The sequence below is a fragment of the Equus przewalskii genome, chromosome 5 (genome assembly GCF_037783145.1).
Source record: "Equus przewalskii isolate Varuska chromosome 5, EquPr2, whole genome shotgun sequence".
Lineage (NCBI taxonomy): Eukaryota > Metazoa > Chordata > Mammalia > Perissodactyla > Equidae > Equus > Equus przewalskii.
The window spans coordinates 56471620-56493038 of record NC_091835.1 but is presented as its reverse complement, the minus strand read 5'-3'; the positions used below and the strand labels follow the sequence as shown (position 1 = coordinate 56493038).

Sequence of the window (21419 nt, the reverse complement as noted above, 5' to 3'; positions counted from 1 at the left end):
TATCCCCAGAGCCTAGAACAGTGCCTGGCACATAGTAAGCACTAAATAAATTTTTGTTATTTTTTGATAGAGATAAAGCACTTTTCCTGTCCTCAGTGAAACAGATATGCCTAATATGTATTGTTTTCTTTAATATGATTGTTTAAAAGGACGACCTGTAGAGTTTGCTAAACATTGTTGTGCATGAGAGCACTGATGATATATCCTTAGGTTTTTAATGCTGTAAATTAGTGTCAAATATGGATTTCTTGGTTTCGGAATAATGCTCAATCAGGTTTAAAATCTATAATAAGTAATTGTCTTTTTACTAACATGGTTTAACCTTTAAAAATCTTAGATATTTTTGAAGATTATGCTTCTCCCACCACAGCGGCCCAGACTCTCTTGTATACTGCTGCAAAGAAAAGAAAAGAGGTATACAGTTATTTTTTTTAAATATCAAACTGAAGGGTGGCCTGTGTTGATTTGACACTCTAGTATACCTCCAGTATTTGAAAAATTATATTATTAGTTATAATCTGTCACTTTAAGAATGTTTTTCTATCCTAGTAAGGGAAAAGGGTTATTTTGTTTTCTTAATTATAATTGCTTGATAAAACAATAAAATGGCTTTATTTTTGAAAATTTGTGCATCATATTTAATACTTTAGGAGGGTACTGAAAACTCATATAGACTAAAATGGATTTTTCTCTTTCTTTAGGTATTGCCAAAAATGATGGCATTCTGTTATCAAATCCTAACAGACCCGAACTTTGACCCTAGGAAGAAAGATGGAGCCCTGCATGTGATTGGTTCCCTAGCTGATATTCTATTGAAGGTCAAGCTACTCAAAATTTAATTTACTTAATAAAGCTGTGAAGTATAGGCAAATGAGAGAATATGAAAGTTATGGAGCATTTAAAACTGGTGACTGCTTCTGCATAATGAGTTGACTGTAAATATCCTTCTTTCTGTCACCTGTTTCTTTAATTAAAAAGAAAATTTGACTTTTTTATTTGTTAGATTTTGAGTTTGAAATTGTTGCTATGTAAAAAAAAGGCTACAAATTGGCTTTAGTGTTATTTGGTTCTATAAAAATCAATCAGTTTCAAATTCTTGTTTTAAAACATGCGATATGTAGGTCAAATAATTTTACAAGATTGTAAATAGAGGTATATTAAGAGTTAGTCATAATAAACATACTTTATCAGATGTAATTTTTACCTGTGAAAAAGACATTGATAAGTTGAAACTTAATTTCTAATTCCTAACAGAAAAGTTTATTCAAGGACCAAATGGAGCTGTTGCTGCAGAATCATGTGTTTCCATTATTATTGTCTAACCTGGGGTATCTTCGAGCTAGAGTAAGTTCTCCATATTTCCATTATGTACCTTAAAATCTTCGTTTGTGAGATAATTATTGAATTAAATGTTTTTGGATAAATCGACCTTTCACTACAAATTGAGACAAAATCAATTGGAATGTTCCTTATGGTCACATAAACTGAATAAAGAACGAACTAGTAAATAAAGGGATTTATGGATTTTAGTTTCAGCTGTTTTCATTTTCCCCTCAGCCTCACTTGCTGCAGATGCAAAACATGCAGTGAGAGGGATGATGTCACAGCAGTGGTACAATGTAAATTCATAAAGTGATTAATTCTCAGCATGCAAAACAGCATGAAATTCTAGTTTGGCTAAAAACGTAATTATGATTTCCAGTATATTAGGTAGATATGCCTTAGTAAAATGGAGAAAATAATAATCCATACAAAATTATTTGTGTTTTAAGTGTATGTTACTTCTAGAATCAATATATTATATGGAAAAATAAAAATAGAACTTTAATTCAAGAGCCTAGTATTTATCTTTCTAGCTACATCCACAGGGAAAAAATGCCTTGCTAAAAACAACAAATATTAACAATACTTTGTACGCTCTGCAACATTTGTAAACCGAAGATGATAGTTGCTGGAGAAATATTTGGGCAAATGTCGATTAGAGATGTGGAGGGCAGATAAGTGTTTTTATAGGTAGGCTGCCACCTTTGACAGGCTGTGTGAATTGTAATTCTCTGGATAAAAGTCTTTAGTAATTCAAATTAATTACTGTTGACTCTGTTTTAGGCACATAGAGAATTTAAAAAAAAGTAGTAGTATGATTCTGTGGTCTACTAGTTTAAAATCTGCTAATCTATACAAGATTTAGAGTTCTTCATACCTTATGTCAGTGAAAAAAGAAAGCTTGCTAAACCAGTTAGTGTAAGGGAAAAGAATGTTTCATTTGTTTGCTGTGAAGGCCAACAAATGAATGTCAAACATAGGTTTGTGGTAGCTTTTACATATAAATAATAAATTAGTTATGAATCATAATATTTATTAAAGGTGTAAACAGGTTTTCTTTTTTCAGAGACGCTTAAATTTGGCTCTGTTTTCTTTTTCCTATGAAAAAATGTTATCGTATGTAAGTAATTCAGAAGTAATGACACTGCCTGTTTTAATAAAAAGACTGGGAAATCGAAAAGTTTAGCAACTAAGGTTAATATGCTACCTTCCAAAACCAAACAAATAGTACTTGGTAGAATTAATGATATTTTACTTAGTAAGAAGTTCTTATGTGTGTGACATTATTACAGAGTGCCATAATCCTAATAGTTCTCTACTTCCTTTCTTTTTGTAGTCCTGCTGGGTACTTCATACATTCAGTTCTTTGAAGTTTCACAATGAGCTCAATCTGAGAAATGCAGTGGAACTAGCCAAGAAGAGCCTGATTGAGGATAAGGAGATGCCTGTCAAAGTTGAGGCTGCCCTTGCTCTTCAGTCATTAATTTCTAACCAGACACAAGGTAAAACCAAAAATGCCTTTTAGAAGGTTCATTTTGTTTTATTTTTTTGACGGGGGTCTTCTCAAATAGTTTTTTTCACTTCCTTCCCTAATAAGGATGGTTTTCTAAGTCTTAAGGTTCATGGTTTGGATTTCTGAGCTTTTCTACCTTCAATTTTATAGGAGTTTATTTTTGCCCTTTTTAGGAGTTTCTATTGACTGATTTCCAGAAAAATTTTAGATTAGGAAACAAGTTGATCGGGTTAGGCGCTAGAGTAGACTGAAAATCAAGAGACCTGGGGTCTAGTTTGATTGTGCTACTAACTTACCCTGTAAACCTAGGTGAGGCACATGATCTGTCGAGGCTTAGGTTTCCGCATGTTTAAATGCAGGGGGGTTGGACTAGACGGCTTCAAGATTCCTTTCAACTCTAGGATTCTAGGATTCTGCTTGTTCTGAAAGTAGCAAGTAGTATTTCTGGTGAGTGACAACACAGATATCTCATTTTATTATTCAGAAGAATATTCTGTTCAAAGTTCAAATAAACCTTTGAAAATCAATTCAGCTTTCTGAGGTAGGTGAACCAGGTTTACCTCTACTCAACAAGGTTTCAACGGGAGGACAGAATATTGTATGAGGATATGTGGGGAAGTGGGTGGGTAGAGATGGGGTGGGGCAGGGAATGGGCATTGTCAGTCTTGGGCATAGTTTTATGTACATGATTTTTTATACTTGTATCCTGATGTCAATATTCATGTTCTGTAGGTCATGCTGATGGCAGAGCATATGTACCGTTAGGGTTTCTCAGTGGGGGCTGTTGGCGTTTTGGGCAGGACAGTTCTTTCTTGTGCAGGACTGATTATCCCTATATTACTCATGGGAAAATTGATATATTGGTGAAGATTATTTTGGTATAGTTTTGTAACTTATTCACCACAGAGGAAGTATCTAGAATATGTTACCCTGTGTCACTTTACTTGGTGACCAAGTTAATTCCTTTTACCACTTGTGAATGGCTAATTTTTTACTGATTTTGTTTGTTTTATTGCATTAGCTAAGGAATATATGAAGCCTCATGTGAGGCCTATTATGCAGGAGCTGTTGCACATTGTTAGAGAGACAGAAAATGATGATGTTACTAATGTGATCCAGAAGATGATATGTGAATACAGTCAAGAAGTAGCCTCCATTGCTGTTGACATGACCCAACACTTGGTAAGACTGGGCAGATTTTATGTCAGTTTGCTATAAAAGCCGTGAATAATCTAAATAAATTAAAAACTCTAAAATTTTGAGTTCAGTTTTATATGTAACTGAAATATTAATATAAAGATATTTGCTCCAATAATTCAGAGAGCAGTTAATTTCCATAGTTAGAGTTAAATCTAGTAACAATTAGGATCCTCTCTTCTTATCTATAATATTCCGAGATTTCGTAGTGATGTGACTTGATGTGAGCCTTCTAATTTTCACTTTCTGGGCTTTGAATCTGGAAACTCATTTCCTTCATTGTTATTTTCATAGGCCGAGATATTTGGCAAAGTTCTTCAAAGTGATGAATATGAAGAAATTGAAGACAAAACAGTAATGGCGATGGGAATTTTACATACCATTGATACTATCTTGACGGTTGTAGAAGATCATAAAGAGGTGGGATTTCTTTGTGTTTTCTTATGTTGTTATAGTAACAACTAAAATTTATATCATCAATGGGCATGACTTCTAAAGTCTTTACTTTTAAATTGGTATTTAGTTATGTTGCCAGATTTTAAAAATTACTCCCAAATTTTAAAAACCCTTATTAAAATGATTGAGGGAAAATACTACATGTAGTTGTAAAATATATAATATATCCTTTTGTACTAATCTGAGTTCAGTTCATCACATCTGCTATATGCCACACTAGGTTTTTGGGGAATACCAAATTGAATAAGATGTGAGCTTTGTCTTCTGGAACCCACAGTCTAGTCTTGGGAGAGAGTGATAGCCATTCCAATCACGGTGGCAAATATTAAATAATGGAACAAAATTCTGATGTAACAAATATTGTGAGAATGGAAGGGAAGAAGAGCTTAACTGTCATCTCTCCTAAACTGCGTTCCAGAACAATTTTGGGATAAGAATTTGTGCAGACAATTATCAAGTGCCTTCACATCCGTTAGCTGTAGAATCTTGCTAACATCGCCATGAGATGGAGCAGGTAAATGGTAGTTTCATTTTGCAGAAGTGGAAAACTAGATTCAGGTGGTATCAAAAGACTTGTTCATGGTCATAAAGTTTTGGGTTTTCAGTCAGGTTATTCTGATATCAATTTATCCTCACCTAAAACCTGCTGCTCTCCTCCCCAAGTATCCCATAGCCTCTCCTTACCTCAAATTAGATTTGTGTCCGTTACTTCTGTGAGTGCAAGTTGACTTGTTTGGCAGTGATGGCAGCTCTTGTTTTATACAGCGGGAACTGAGGGAGCAGGTGCTGGTTCTTTAAATAGCATTGCTAAACCCTGTGGCTCTTGGTTTATCCTGTGTTTATCATATACCAATGGAAGATTACCAGATTCATAAAACCAGTTCGAGATTCTTCTTCTGGGCAGGCCTTCCCTCACCTAAAAGGCTTACTGTGAATTTTTATTTCCACATTCATTATTTTACTTTTGTAGCCTTGTTGAAACTGTATGGACCTCTTGGGAACAGTGAAATGTTCCAAATTAAATTACAACAAGTATTCTTAAGGATAATTTTTTCCCCTTACATGTAGAACTTGTATTTTAAATTTGAAGAGACCTTAGGAATCACCTAGTCGAGTTTTCCCAACTCTGTGTGTGCGGAGGATGGGCAGTAGTAGAATGAGCAGCAGGATTAGTTTGAAAACGAAATAGCGTTTTATCTTTTTGTTTTAATTTTTTTACTCTTGATATCAAATTTATTTTGAATTTCAGATAAAGTTAAAGGAGTGTGCGATCTTATTGTCATTATCAAGGAAGGCATGAGTTAAAATTGAGAAGCACTAATCAAATCCAGCTTCCTTACCTACAGAGGAAAACACTTAAAGCCTTCAGCTAAATGGCTTTACCAAGGTCAACGATAATTAGAGGCAAACAAAGACTGGAATCTTAGTCTCTTGATTGCCTGTCCTATGATTTTGAACTTTGGCTTACTAAAAGCAAACTTTGAAAACAGTATTTCCTTAAAAGGAATCATATGTGTGTGAATACATGTACAAATACTTAATCTGTGAAGACCAAAATTAGAAATCTAAAACAGGTGCTCAAACATAGGCAGTTTTGCTTAATGATTTTAAATACACTGACACATTTGGATCATTTGAACTTTAAGATAGTAGTTTAGGTTGACTATTAGAAGAATATGCTTGAAAGTCAAAATAGGATTTAGATGAAAAATGTAATCCAACATGGATTTTAATTTTTACTTATTTAAAAAATATTTCGTATGTTGAAAAATTAAAAAAATGTGAAAAGATATTCAGTGAAATTTCACCTTCTCACTCAACTCCACAGTCATCTAATTCTCCTTTCAGGAGGTAGCTCCTTTACCAGGTTTTTTGTATTTTTCCAGAGACTTTTCTATTATAATATCCAAGCAAAAAGTGAGTATGTTTATTTTTCTTTAATGAAAACAGTAGCATACAGTTTTCATCACATATTGATGAATATAGCTAGGTGATCCTTCCATATTAGTCAATAAAATTACATTTTTTTAAAAATAGATTTTTGTGTGTGTGTGTGAGGAAGATTGGCCCTGAGCTAATATCTGTTGCCAATCTTCCTTGTTTTGCTTGAGGAAGATTTGCCCTGAGCTAAGATCTTCCTCTATTTTGTATGTAGGACACTGCCACAGCATGGCTTGATGAGCAGTGTGTAGGTCCATGCCTGGGATCCAAACCCATCAACCCCAGGCCACTGAAGAAGAGTGTGCAAACGTAACCATATGCCACCAGCTGGCCCCTAAAGTTACATGTTTTTAATAGTTGTATAATCCCCCTTTGTATGATACATCAAATTTATTTAACCAGTCTGTTGTTATGGATATAATTTAACTATCCCTTGTTAAATGGATATTTGGTTGTTAATAATCACAAACATTGCTGCAATGAAAGACATGTCATTTTGCACATATAATAATATGCCTGGAGGGCAGATTCCTTGAAGTGGAATTGCTGGGTCAAAGGATATATGTGTGAGTAAGTTTGAAGGATATCGCTAACTTGTCCTTCACAGCATGTGCCAATTTACACTCCCCAGATCCATGTACGACCCCTACTTTTTGATCATTGCCAGTCTGATAGGTGAAAAGTGTTAATCTTGTGCTTAGAATTTGTACTCTTATTATGTATTAGAATGAACAGCTTTTTCTAAGCTTAAGGTCCATCTATACTTCTTTTTCATAGCCTTTGCTTTATTTTCTGTTGATTTGATTTCATGTGAGGGGAATTTTATCTTTGTCTGTGATATCATTTGAAAATATTTCACTCAATTTTTCATTTATCTTCCCCCTGACTTCCCCTTGCCCTATGCAGAAATTTTTAATTTTTGAAACCACATGACTGAATATATTTATTTCTGGTTTCTGGGCTTTGAGTTATTTTTCCTCTTGAGGATTACACCCAAATTCTTTTATATCTTCTAGTATTTTTTTATCACATTGAAATCTTTGATCCATTAGGAATTTATTTTGGTGTAAAATATGAGGTAAGGAACTAATTTAATTTGTAATTTTATTATGGATTTAACTTCTATTTCCATCATTGGTTTACTTTTCAGAATTTTCTGGTATTCTTCTTGCATGTTTAATTTTTCATATGAACTTTAGAATTAACTTGTCAATTTCTCCTCTCAGAAAAGTCCTGTTGATATTTTTATTGGGATAATATTAAATTTATAGATTAGCTTAAGGATTCTCATAATGAATTTTAAACTAAAAGTTTAAAATTTGTCTTTAGGTTACTCAGCAGTTAGAGAATATCTGTCTACGGATCATTGATCTTGTTTTACAGAAACATGTAATTGGTAAGTTCAAAGTTTGGGTAAAAAGGTAAAAGAGAATTTTTAAAAATTGGGGGAGCTCCTGGTGAATTTTTAGCCCTTTAAATTCAACAAGATGGACAATTTAGAGAAAGAGAAGATTGCATTCTCTTTAATTTTTGGATATACTTTCTAATATTAGATATCTGTATTTTCTTTAGACATAAACTTAATACATCCAATTAAGAATTTTTGTTCTTGGAATCTTTAAAGAGCAGAAAGTTTTAAATTTTATGTTTTTAGAAATGAACTGGGATATGGTTCAGGTGAGGTTACTTTAAGCTGAGATTGAAAAATGTGAAATGATAGGTATATGTCTTATTAGAGGTTTGAATTAATTGTTCTGTTATCTGTTATAGTGCCTGACTTCTGAATAGAATTTGTTGCTAATGCTAGATGTTATAAACTGATGGGAATTTGTAGGGAAGGCTGCTTCTCCCTAAGTATCTAGTATCCGAGCATTTTGAAGATGCCAGCCCCAAGTCATTTGGACAAAGGGAGATGCAGCCTGTAGAGTATGCAGGTAGAAACATGCAAGATGTTAATACTTAAGAAAGATGTAAAAGTTTAATACTTAACAGGGGTTGTCCCCAAACTTTTTATCATTCACCCAATTAGTAAAAAACTACATATACTTCTAATATATGTGAATAATATTTGAATACATATTTATAGGTAATATGCATATGTCATTGTACTGTGTTTACATGTGTAAAAATAGAAATGTAAAAGGGTGAGATTAAAAGTATGTGTGTAAAGTGTTCTAATGCAGTCCTCTCCCATCTCAGTGGGTCATCTTGCATTGTGCCTAGGGTACATACTCTTACTTTTGAAATCATTGTTATAAAGAAGTCTTTCTCAGACTTGGGAGTGCGTGGGAATCACTGAGGAGCTAGTTAAAATGAGGATTCCTGGATCATAGCCCCAATGATTCTGATTCTTAGTTTGAGGCAATGCCTGGGAATCTACATTTTTACCAAATATCCCAGCCGATCTCATGCAGGTGAAACTGACTTGGAGGGGCTCTCTGCTAATAGGATCCCTGGATACGATCACTTTTCTTTCCTGTCTTACCAGAGCAAATGCAAAACAGACAGCGTAATCCAGTAGCCAGAAAAGAGTAGTCACTAGTTGCAGGGAATTAAGTGACTAATTTTTAAGCCCTTGGCTATCATAGAAACAAAAAGAATTTTTAATGAAGGTGCTACACTAATAAACAGGGATTTATGGGAGATGATTGGAGTCTTGGTTTTACTCCTTAGAGCCCCCAAGGTTAACTTTTTTTTTTTTAAGTAAAACGTCGATTTGTATAAAGGTTAGGCAAGTAAAGATGTTACTGGAGTTATTTCAGTATTATACCGAGACACAGGAAGAGACATATAAAAGTGATTATATACTTGAAATTCATTTAAAAAGAAAGGTGGAGAAGTTTTTCATCTTTCAGTTGCTTATGTGCTCTAGAATTCCAATTATTTGCTTTTCTTCTGCTAGGTAGCAGCAAGAATTATTTTGTGATTACTCATCTATACTTTCAGGATCTTGAAATATTGTAGTAGTCTCCCCTTATCTGGGGGGCTATCCAAGAAACCCCAGCGGATACCTGAAACCACAGATAGTACCAAACCCTATATGTACTAGGTTTTTTCCTATACTTACATACCTGTGATAAAGTTTAATTTATAAATTAGGCACAGTAAGAGATTATCAACAATAATAACAATTATTATCAATAATAAAGTTGGCTTTGGGGCCATTATTAAGTAAAATAAGGGTTTCTTGAACACAAGCACTGTGACACTGTGACAGTCGATCTGATAACTGAGATGGCTACTAAGTCACTAACAGGCCGGTAGTGTTTACAGGTGGGTACCCTGGACAAAAGGATGATTCACATCCTGGGCAGGATAGAGAGGGATGGCTCGAGATTTAAAACTTATGAATTGTTTATTACTGGAATTTTCCATTTAATATTTTCGGATCTCGCTTGACCAGGGGTAACTGAAACCTTGGAAAGTGAAGCCTCGGATAAGGCGGGAACTACTGTATTGTCATTGGAGAAGATGTTAAAATTGGGAAGGTGATAAACTCGAAAAGAATATATTCAATTCACTTATGACCTTATTCGTGGGAAAGATTTTAACTGAAAATTCTCCATGTAAATGTAAAGTAATCTTGAGGAGGAAAACTGTGAAGTATGGCATAGGGAAATAATTTATACCAACCTTCCGTGATCTCCCTACACCAGCTGTTAGGTTTGAGTAACATGAAGATGTTAAGAAAAGGAAAAGGGCCTATTTCTTGTGTTCAGTAGGCAGAGGAGAAAGCCAGGGTTCCCGTTGCTTCTCCTCTAATACCCCATCCCTAGTCCTGAGGTGATGGATTAGATAATCCTTATTATCTAGATAATCCTTAATATCTGATATTATCTTATTATCTTCCTTATGTTTTTAACTGTGATGAGTAATGTTAACAGCACTTTTTGAATGAATATATGGCCGTACCGGATCTCAGATTAAAAATACTTGTTCTCGATGGTGTCATGGGCTGAGTCTGTTATTGACCCCCACCACAGCAGTCTGACCACATTTATGTCCACGGTCCGGTCTCTTTCATTGTCCCACTTTCCCTCCCTCCTTTGCCTGTTTTCAATGCTAATTTACTCATAAAGTTTTATTTATTGTTAGAAGCCAGGCTTAGCTATACTGATTTAACTGTTTTATCTTATGTAGGAAGTCAGTGTTAGTAAAACCTCCCTATCCTGACAGTCAGTCTTGTTTGTTGAGAGTAAGTGAAATAACTGCTGGTCAGTTTAAGCATAAATGGAGTTTAGTGGAAGGACATTTGCTAGCTCACTGAATCAGTGGGAAGGCTGGAGTTGGCCAGAGCCAGCCAGGATTCTGCCATTAAAACAGTCTGCCTTTGAAGGCCAGGACTGCCTTTGTTAACACTGGGTCCTAGACCACTGCCCATCACAGTTCAGACTCCAGCACAGCCACAGAAAATAATCTCTACCAGCTGTGTGCCTTCTACTGTCTCCCTCAAGTGTCAGAGTCCTGGTCTTGAGCATCTGCTGTCCAGCTCATGCACATGCGCTATAGCTGTCAAGGGTATAAAAGGAAATATTGGGCCCCTTTTCTATCTGCATGTTAGGACGTGGGATTTGCTTTCCTTTCCTCGTCATCTCAGGTGGCGTAGTGATGAACAGAACTTTCAGAAATGTTACATCCACATAAGTTTTTGTTTTTTAAGTGATTGTCTTATATCACAAATTATTTCCCAGTATCTATGATTTCCATCTTATTTTGCTTCTGGTAAGGCAAATATCTGTATTACTAGCTTTTAAATATATTGTTTTAAATAATGTTACAGAAAAAAACTTTATTCAAGTTTTCAAGGTGAATAGCAGTTCCTTTTGATAAGAGGGAAGAAAAACTTTGAAGTTAGGCTTTTTTGCTGAGTGACATGGTTGGAATTATTTGAAATGTTTGTACTTGTGTTTTCTGATTGTATGTATAGATACAGTTTGACTGAGGGTAGTAATAATAAATGTGCAAATACGAGAACGTTCCCTTTGGACTCTTCTGCTTTATAGTTTGTGTAATTGTCTTGAGGTGAATTTAAAAATACTGTACAAATTTTACAAGTTTTGTAAATTGACAAAATATTGTCCAGTATATAGTTTGTAAAAACATGTGAGACAAGCAGGTGGTTTAGCCTAGCTTAATTAAGCTCTCCAAAGAATATTAATTATTTGTAAATTAAAAATTCTGTGCATGAGAGAATACGATCATCTATTCCTTCTTGTATCCATTTCTAATATAGTTTTATAAGTATGAACTATATTTTATATATTACAAAATATTAAATATTTTTTTCAGTATTGTAAGTAAGTTTAGTAAAAACTAATCTTTGCCTTGTCTTCTTGAGTAGGGGGCAGATCTTGGTAAGAAATGGAAGGTGGTAAATATATGTACCTGAAGATGTGAATGCTGAGAAAGGCATGCTCAGAAGTACGTTAGATCTAAGAGGAATATAGGAATATGCACGCGTGTATAGACTCAATCCTCTGTGTGGTCTTTGTGTTTAATTTTTGCCATTTCCTAGCGTCCTAACTAGAGATTTTCTTCTTTCTAGAATTCTATGAAGAAATTCTTTCCCTGGCATATAGTTTAACCTGCCATGGTATTTCCCCTCAAATGTGGCAGCTCCTAGGTATATTATATGAGGTTTTTCAGCAGGATTGTTTTGAATACTTTACAGGTATGACTTTGACCATGTAACATTTTTGCTTTTCTGTGTCTAGATATTATTTCCTTTGACGCTGGACGTAAAGACGTATATGATTTCAGTACTAATCAGAAAATAATTGTCCTTATTTCCCTGTCAAGTCAAGGGTGGTGCTATCGTGGCAGTGTTTTTCGGCTCTAGGGATATAGGCAGTAGGAGGGAGACTGTATTTCCTATTGTATCTTAAATTAATTTGCAATCAGAGCATATATCTGTACATTCAGTACATTCAGTTAATATTTTCTAAATGCTGACTGTGTTCCAAGCACTGTTCTAAGCTCGGCAATGCAGCAGTGAACAAAATAGAGCCCTTGCTCTTTTGACGCTTCCCTTCTAGTGTGATGTGGAGGGAAGGTGGCAAACACACAGACAAGCAAGAAGATATACAGTATGTCAGACAGTGATGAGTGTTACAGAGAAAAAGAAGAAGATGCAGAACAATCACTACAATAAATGATGAGCATTTTAATCTTTCTGGTCTACATTTTTCTCATCTATAAATAGGGCAGATTTATCACTTTCACTTCTAGCGTTTTGTGGTTGCAAGGGAAGACAGCAGTGTGTGAGTGCTGCGGAAATGTGGTTTCAGTGGGAATAATTTATTTCTACTTCTGTTACTCACGTCTCATTGGGATTTTGAAATCTTTTTTCCAGACATGATGCCTCTCCTGCATAATTATGTGACGATAGATACAGATACTTTACTGTCAAATCCAAAACACTTAGAAATACTTTTTACAATGTGTAGAAAGGTAAGCGTGTCCTAATCAATTGTCACAGTGGTTCTTACTAATGTTTGAGGGTTTCGCTTCCAGACACCCTTCCTGTTTGTTTCCTATACATTTAGTTCTGTGTTGCCTCCATCAACATATATTTGTCATTTTGTATTTTCAAGTGGAGCTTGGAATTGAAATTCGAAAATTTCATATTGTGTTTTGTGTTTAAGAATGTTTGCCGCTTTTACAGCTGTGTACTTTGCAATGTTTAGGGTAAATAATTTTCATTGTGTTTTTTCTTTCAAAAATGCAAACTTGCTGCTTGATTAAAAAAAATGTTAGGAAAATAACCATACAATTTGTCAATCATTGATTTTTCCTTTAATTGAATGTATATATTGGAAGCTACTAGATATAGGTAATTTGAACATAAATAACATAAGACAAAAATTGGAATACTTGGAAAAATGGCATCATTTAGCTCAATGCAGGATAATTTATAAGCCGCATAATGGCTACTGTTGTGTTTATGGACAAATGTGATTGCCTACTGCGGTATCTTTGTCACAGGTTAGATTTGGCCCTCTATTGGTTAAGTCTTGGAGTCATTGATGACTAAATAATGTTTTCCTTCTCCTTTAGGTGAACAGGTGTATATACATGAATGTAAAACTATAATGCAAGAGCTGGCAAATTTAGAAAGCTCAAATAGCCAGAAACCTAAGTTTGGCCTTGGAGTTAGGAGTAAAATAGCTAGTGTACAACCTATTTTCCTCACTAGAAGAAAGGTGTACCAGGATGTGTTAAGAGTTCTGAACCAATAATCAATGTATCTGATTTAGGTCTCAGTTCAGGTATAAAGAGCCTGGAAGATTTTGGGAAGTCACTAAGTTTCATCACATATAAACGGCACGAGTAGAGTAATGATTTTTTTTTTGAGGAAGATTAGCCCTGACCTAACTGCTGCCAAACCTCCTCTTTTTGCTGAGAAAGACTGGCCCTGAGCTAACTCCATGCCCATCTTCCTCTACTTTATATGTGGGATGCTACTACAGCGTGGCTTGCAAGTCCACACCCAGGATCTGAACCGGTGAACCCTGAGTTGCCAAAGTGGAACGTGCGCACTTAACTGCTGCTCCACCAGGCCGGCCCTGAATAATGATTTTTAAAGACTCATTTAGCTCTGTTATAACCCATCCTGGTAAATCGTAGTCACCTTGCAGTCTTCAGTTTTTTAATAAGTTGTAGAGACAGCTGCTAGTGAGGGAAAGGGGAAGAGAAAGCAACAAGTAGAAAACATAGTCCTACACAGTCCCGTCGGTAATTCGCAGCTGCTCTCTGTTATAGTAGATACAGAAAAGTGATATTCATAATGATGTCTTTATACTTATCAAGTAGTTAAAATATATTTTCTGTTCTTGGTTTTAATAATAGCTATTGCTTATTGAACTCTTACTGTATACCAGGTATTTCCTAAGCACTTTATACATATTAACATTTAATCTTCACAACATTATGAGGAAGGTATCACCTTTTTGTCAAAGAGGAAACTGAGGCACAGTTTCTTGCATTGTGCATGAGGTTTAATAAAGTATCCTAAGTCATGTAGCTGTTGTGTGTTGGAGCCGATTTGAACCCAGGGAGACTGGCTCCAGAGCTCATTTTTTTAATTATGGAAATATCTTTTGTTTCTTCTCCTTTTGGGGGCGAAAAGCCCCCAAACCAGCAAACAAAACAAGTAAATGCAATTTTGAGAAAACAGAGTGATTTTTTTTTTCTTTCTGTATCATACATTCCCACAACGTAAGTATATTATTATAGTCTCTTTACAGATGGTGAGAGTAGGACATAGAGGTTAAGTAGCTTTTCTAAAAACACAGCTAATACGTGGCAGAGCTGGGATTTGAACCAAAGCATTCTGGTTCCAGAGCCCATTCACATTTAGAATATAGATCTAGATACCCTGCCCTGGAGGTAGAATTTTAATTTATGAATACAGGGTTGATTCTTGGCTTTGCCACCTACCTGCTTAAGATTCAGCTCACTGATCCATCTGTTTTCCAGCTTTCAAAATTTTGTAGCTATCTCTTTTTTCCTTTTCTCTGTCTTTGTGGATATATGCTTCTATCATTTAATGGCCTTTTGGGAAGGAATAAAATTAAATGGGAATGTTCAGCCTGTCATCTTTATCTGGAATTTCTTTTTTATTCAGTTTTCTTCAACTGTATTTGTTTAGGAAATTATCCCATTCATCTAAAGTTTTCAAATATATAAGGAATATGGTATTCTCCATACTATTCTCTTATTTTTAATCTCTTTAGCTGTATTTATGTCTCTTTCATTCCTAATATGTGTTAATTTTGCTTTCTTTGCTTTTAAAAATAATTTTGACAAAAGTTGTCAACTTCATGAAGTCTTTTTTCAATGAATCTTCTTTTGGTTTGTGTTCCTTCTTTTTGTCTGTATTTTAAATTTCTGTCTCACTTTTATTCTTTGTCTTGTCTGTTCTTTTTTTATGTCTGGTGTTTGAATTCTTATTAATGTTTCCATATTTCTTAATTTCTAATATAAGCTGCCTCTACTCTACGAATCTCTCTTCTGGGAGCCTTATTACAAGGCAACCATATTCTAAATTTTATGTATGACCATGTGCATTGGAGAATTGTTTATAATAGTGAAAATACAAAATTGACAATAGGGGAAGAGTCTGGTAAACTTTGTTGTATTCATCTACTGCAGTCCTGTATGGTCCTAAATGGTTATATTTAGGAAAATGGAAAATATTTTTAATTATAAAATCCATGGGGGGAAATTAAAAGGTGTGCAATATTAAATTGTGGCTATTATGAAAAAAATGGATGCATATAGACAGGAATTAAAAAGGAACAGAAAAATACAGGATTTGTTTCATAGTCTAAAGAGATTATTTTTTTCTTTTGATTCCATTTTATTGTTTTCTTGTTTTGTCGCCTTTAAAGGGAAGTTTTGTTTATATAGACAGTTAGCTCATATAGCCTTATTTATTAATCCAAAGTTAAATAAGTGAATTGTTACTGCTTATAAGGAATCAGGGTAGATAAAGAAAACAGATGGACTTTATTTTTAGCTTCCTTCTTTGGGTTGGCAAGGTAAACTTATAAAGCAAGCAAAGCTGTGATTCCAGTGGCTGAATTTTTATGGGCTATTTGCTTCATGTGGACTTGATTAAATTCTATGCAAATCCATTCACTGCTGAGCTCCATTGTAATTACTTTAGGTACTATGTGGAGATGCCGGAGAAGATGCAGAGTGTCATGCAGCCAAACTTCTTGAAGTCATCATTCTTCAGTGCAAAGGAAGGGGAATTGATCAGGTAATAATTGTATGGAAAGCATCATACTTGATGTTTACATTTAAAAGTTACGTACTTGATTGACATTTTGGTTATATTATGATGGAAAATTAAAGAGGTAGCCTACAGTTTATGCTTGCTGGTGCAAATCCTGCTTAAATGACCAAGAAAAATACTTACACAGTTTGGAAATTGTGCCTTGTGTTCTAGCTGAGAAAGAGATACATAGAAAAATATGTAATATAGTCATGCACCACAAAATGATGTTTCGGTCAATGACAGACCACATATATAATGGTGGTCCCATAAGATTAGTACCATATAGCCTAGGTGTGTGATAGACTATAACATCTAGGTTTGTGTAAGTACACTCTATGATGTTCGCATGACAACGAAATTGCCTAACGATGCATTTCTCAGAAAGTAGCCCTGTCGTTAAGTGACACATGACTATAATTTAAGGGGTTATCAAGCAAATCTCAAAGAAGATAAATGTGTAAATTCTACTCAGTTGGATTCCCAGAGATTTGCATTTTGACTTTGTTTTTGTGTATGCTGTTGAAATATTCCTAGAAGCTTTTTTAACCAGAAATGAAGATACTGTGCAAAAAAGAAAAAAAAGCTGCTTTTTACCAGTTTAAAAAATATTATAAATTTTCAATAAGATGAATTCAATTTTTGATACAGTTGTGGTGTGATATTCAGTTACTGAGAAAAAAGTGTTGAATCATTCAAATAAAACTATGGAGTTGTCTCTTTTTTATTTCAGTTCTGTAATTTTGCTCCATGTACTTTTTTATAACAGCTTTATTGAGAAATAATACACATACTATATAATTCACCCATTTAGAGTGTATATTTCAGAGGTTTTTAATATATTCACAGAATTAAGCAACTATTACCACAGTCAATTTTAGAACATTTCATCACTACCCCTCAGAAAAGTCTGTACTCATTAGTAATCACTCATTTCCCTTTAACGTATCCCCAGCCCTGGGCAACCACTATTCTATTTTCTTTCTCTATAGATCTCCTATTCTAGACATTTTATATAAATGGAATCATATGTTGTCTTTGTGAATGGCTTCTCTCACTTAGCATAATTTTTTTAAAATTTAAGTACAGTTGACGTACAATATTGTATTAGTTTCAGGTGTACAGCATAGTGATTCGACATTTATATACATTACAAAGTGGTCACCCTTATAAGACTAGTAACCATCTGTCATCATACAAAGTTATTACAACATTGTTGACTATATTCCCTATGCTGTACATTACATCCTCATGGCTTATTTGTTTATTTATTTATTTTTATTGAGGTCATATTTGTTTATAACATTGTGTAATTTCAGGTGTACATTATTATATATCAGTTTCTGTATAGACTGCCTTGTGCTCACCAGCAGTAGTCTAGTTTTTATCTGTCACCATACATGTGTGCCTCTTTACTCTTTTCGCCTACCCCCACCCCCTTCCCCTCTGGTAACCACTAATCTTTTCTCTTTATCCATGTGTTTGTTTATCTTCCACATATGAGTGAAATCATATGATGTTTGTCTGTCTCTGTCTGGCTTATTTTGCTTAGCATAATACCCTCAAGGTCCATGTTGTAGCAAATGGGATGATTTTGTCTTTTTTTATAGCCGAGTAGTAATCCATTATATATAGATATTTCTCATCATCTTTATCCATTCATCAGTTAATGGCCACTTGGCCTGCTTCGATGTCTTGGTTATTGTGATTAATGCTGCAATGAACATAGGGGTGCATAGACCTCTTTGTATTGTTGATTTTATATTCTTTGGATAAATACCTAGTAGTGGGATAGCTGGGTCCTACGGTATTTCTGTTTTTAATTTTTTGAGAAATCTCCATACTGTTTTCCATAGTGGCTGCACCAGTTTGCATTTTCCCCAGCAGTGTTGAGGGTTCCCTTTTCTCCACGTCATCTCCAACATTTGTTCTTTTTTGTCTTTGTAATTATAGCCACTCTGATGGGCATGAGGTGATGTCTCATTGTAATTTTGATTTGGAGTCAATCCTCTCAAACCCTGCCACTGCTTTATCAACTAAGTTTATGTAATATTCTAAATCCTTTGTTGTCATTTCAACAATCTGCACAGTATCGGCATCAGGTAGATTCCATCTCAAGAAACCTCTTTCTTTGACATCCATAATAAGCAACTCCACATTTGTTCAAATTTTATCATGAGATCGCAACAATTCAGTCACATCTTCAGACTCCACTTCTAATTCTAGTTCTCTTGCTATTTCCACCACATCTACAATGACTTCCTCCACTGAAGTTTTGAACCCCTCAAAGTCATCCATGAGGGTTGGAATCAACTTCTTCCAAACTCCTGTTAATGTTGATATTTTGACCTCTTCCCATGTATCCAGAATGTTCTCAATGGCATCTAGAGTGGTGAATCCTTTCCAGAATGTTTTCAATTTACTTTGCCCAGATCCGTCAGAGGAATCACTATCTATGGCGGCTATAGCCTAATGAACCCTATTTCTTAAATAATAAGGCTTGAAAGTTGAAATTAGTCCTTGATCCATGGGCTGCAGAATGGTGTTGTGTTAGCAGGCATGAAAACAACATTAATCTCGTTGCACATCTCCATCAGAGCTCTTGGGTGACCAGGTGCATTGTCAGTGAGCAGTAATATTTTGAAAAGGAATCTTTTCTGAGCAGTAGGTGTCAACAGTGGGCTTAAAATATTCAGTAAAATATATTATAAACATGTGCTGTCATCTAGGCTTTGATGTTCCATTTATAGAGTGCAGGTGGAGTAGATTTAGCATAATTCTTAAGGGCCCCTGGATTTTCAGAATGGTAAGTGAGCATTGGTTTCAACTTAAGGTCACCAGCTACATTAGCCCGTAACAAGAGAGTCAGTCTGTTCTTTGAAGCTTTGAAGCCAGGCATGACATGTCTTCTCCTCTCTGTCTATGAAAGTCCTAGAAGGCATCTTCTTCCAATATCAGGCTGTTTCATCTACATTGAAAATCTGCCGTTTAGTGTGGCCCCCTTCACTAGCTATCTTAGTTAGATCTTCTGGATAACTTGCTGCAGCTTCTACATTAGCATTTGCTGCTTCACCTTGCACTTTAATGTTTAGAGATGGCTTTGTTCCGTAAACCTCATGAACAAACCTCTGCTAGCTTCAAACTTGTCTTCTGCAGCTTCCTCACCTCTCTCAGCCTTCACACAATTGAAGAGAGTTGGGCCTTGCTCTTAATTAGGCTTTGGCTTAGGGTTGGCTGGTTTGATCTTCTATCCAGACTGCTGAAACTTTCTCCACATCAGCAATAAAGCTGTTTCACTTGTTTATCATTCATGTGTTCACTGGAGTAGCACTTTTAATTTCCTTCAAGAACTTTCCCTCTGCATTCACAATTTGGCTAACTGTTTGGTGCAAGAGGCCTTTGCTTTTGACCTGTCTCGGCTTTTGCCGTGCCTTCCTCACTAATCTTACTCATTTCTAGCTTTTGATTTAAAGTGAGAGACATACAACTCTTCCTTTCACTTGAACACTGAGAGGCCGTTGTAGGGTTGTTAATTGGCCTAATTTCAATATTGTGTCTCAGGGGAGAGGGAGGCCCGAGGAGAGAGAGAGAGGCAGGGAACCTCCATTGGGTGGAGCAGTCAGAACACACACAACACACAGGATTAAGTTTGCAGTCTTACATGGGCATGGTTCATGGTGCCCCAAAACAATTACAATAGTAACATCAGAGATCACTGATCACAGATCACCATAACAAATATAATAATAATGAAATGTTTGAAATATTACGAGAATTACCAAAGTGTAACACAGAGACATGAAGCGAGCAGATGCTGTTGGAAAAATGGCACGGATAGACTTGTTCAACGCAGCGTGCCACAAATTTTCAATCTGTAAAAAATGCAGTATCTGTGAAGTGCAATAAAGCAAAAGACAATAAAATGAGATGTGCTTGCATATTCAGGGAAGCCTAGCTTCCATCGCTGTCCCCTCTACCCTTACTCTCTTTCCCCATTTCACACACTCCACCCCGTTTTTCTTTCATCCTTTCATTTTAAAAAGTAAGCAAATGGATATATTCATTCTCTCCTCACCGTCTTTAACAGTAGCATACTATACATATTTTTTTCCATCTTGCCTACTTCACTTAATAATATATCCTACAGATCGCTCCATAGTAGTATATAGAGATATTCTGCATATTATTCCTCATAATTGATTTTCTTATAATATAAAGGGATAATTTTAGTTTTACTAGTTTTAAACCTTAAAGTTTCTTCGTATTCTTAATGGCTTTGCATGTAATAGGAAATATTTGTTAAAATGAAACTTTATTATTAAAACATCTCAAAAAGAGCTTTTCAACGTTAGTTTACATTTTCTTGTGGCTTCATTGATTCACAATAACTATTTGACTACTGTAATAATTTTAATGTAGCCCATATCCTATATATGTTGTGCATCAAATCAGAACACTGAAGGCTCTATATCAGAATATGAGAAGAAATCAATAGAGTTAATCAAACTAGTCGTCTCTTTATAAAATCTCAATCTTAAAAGTAGCACATGTAGTCATGTACTTTGGTTTTATATATTATCCTAAATGAGGCTAGTATTCTGCTGATCTGAATGTACTTATAGTTGGCCTACTAAAGAAAGCATATAAATTTAACTCAGATTTCTACATGAAACTTTAGTTATTTTTTTAACAAACTTTATTTTTTAGAGCGATTTTAGGTTCACAGCAGAATTGAGCAGAAGATACAGAGATTTCCCATATACCCCTCGTCCTCATACATACATAGCCTCCCCAATTGTCAGCATCTCCACAGGTGGTATACTGGTTACAAATGATAGACCTACGCGGACGCATCGTTGTCATCCAGAGCCCACGGTTTACGCTAGGGTTCACTCTTAGTGTTGTTCATTTTATGGGTTTGGACAAACGTATAATGATGTGCGTCCATTATTATAGTAACATGCAAAGGATTTTCACTGCCCTGCAGATCCTCTGTGCTCTGCCTACTCATCCCATCCTCCCCTGAAACCTTGATTTTTAAAGTTTAATTTTAAAATGAGTTTATAGTAAGACCTCAGAATTTTATTTTACACAAATCATTTCAGCTCATCGCTTTCACTTAATTTTATTTTAATATGTGAAGTCCACCATTTTTTCTTCATCCTTTACTTATACCAATAGGAATTTTCTTTTCTTAAAGTTTTCATG

The 21419-nt window shown here is 35.0% G+C and overlaps 1 protein-coding gene across 9 annotated transcripts in view; it reads left to right on the top strand.

The window, feature by feature from the left end:
* Window positions 1–21419, top strand: part of IPO8 (importin 8) — a 58879-nt gene that overhangs the window by 26450 nt on the left and 11010 nt on the right. For all 9 annotated transcript variants that reach the window (XR_545451.2, XR_011540347.1, XR_011540346.1 and 6 more), the window contains 10 exons: window positions 338–414; window positions 702–818; window positions 1255–1344; window positions 2660–2825; window positions 3858–4018; window positions 4328–4453; window positions 7760–7826; window positions 11976–12101; window positions 12783–12880; window positions 16101–16196. Coding sequence is in view for 6 of the 9 variants with exons in the window: in XM_008523900.2 (XP_008522122.1) it covers window positions 338–414; window positions 702–818; window positions 1255–1344; window positions 2660–2825; window positions 3858–4018; window positions 4328–4453; window positions 7760–7826; window positions 11976–12101; window positions 12783–12880; window positions 16101–16196 (1124 nt within the window). In the remaining 3 variants the exon portion in view is untranslated. The remainder of the gene's footprint in view (window positions 1–337; window positions 415–701; window positions 819–1254; window positions 1345–2659; window positions 2826–3857; window positions 4019–4327; window positions 4454–7759; window positions 7827–11975; window positions 12102–12782; window positions 12881–16100; window positions 16197–21419) is intronic.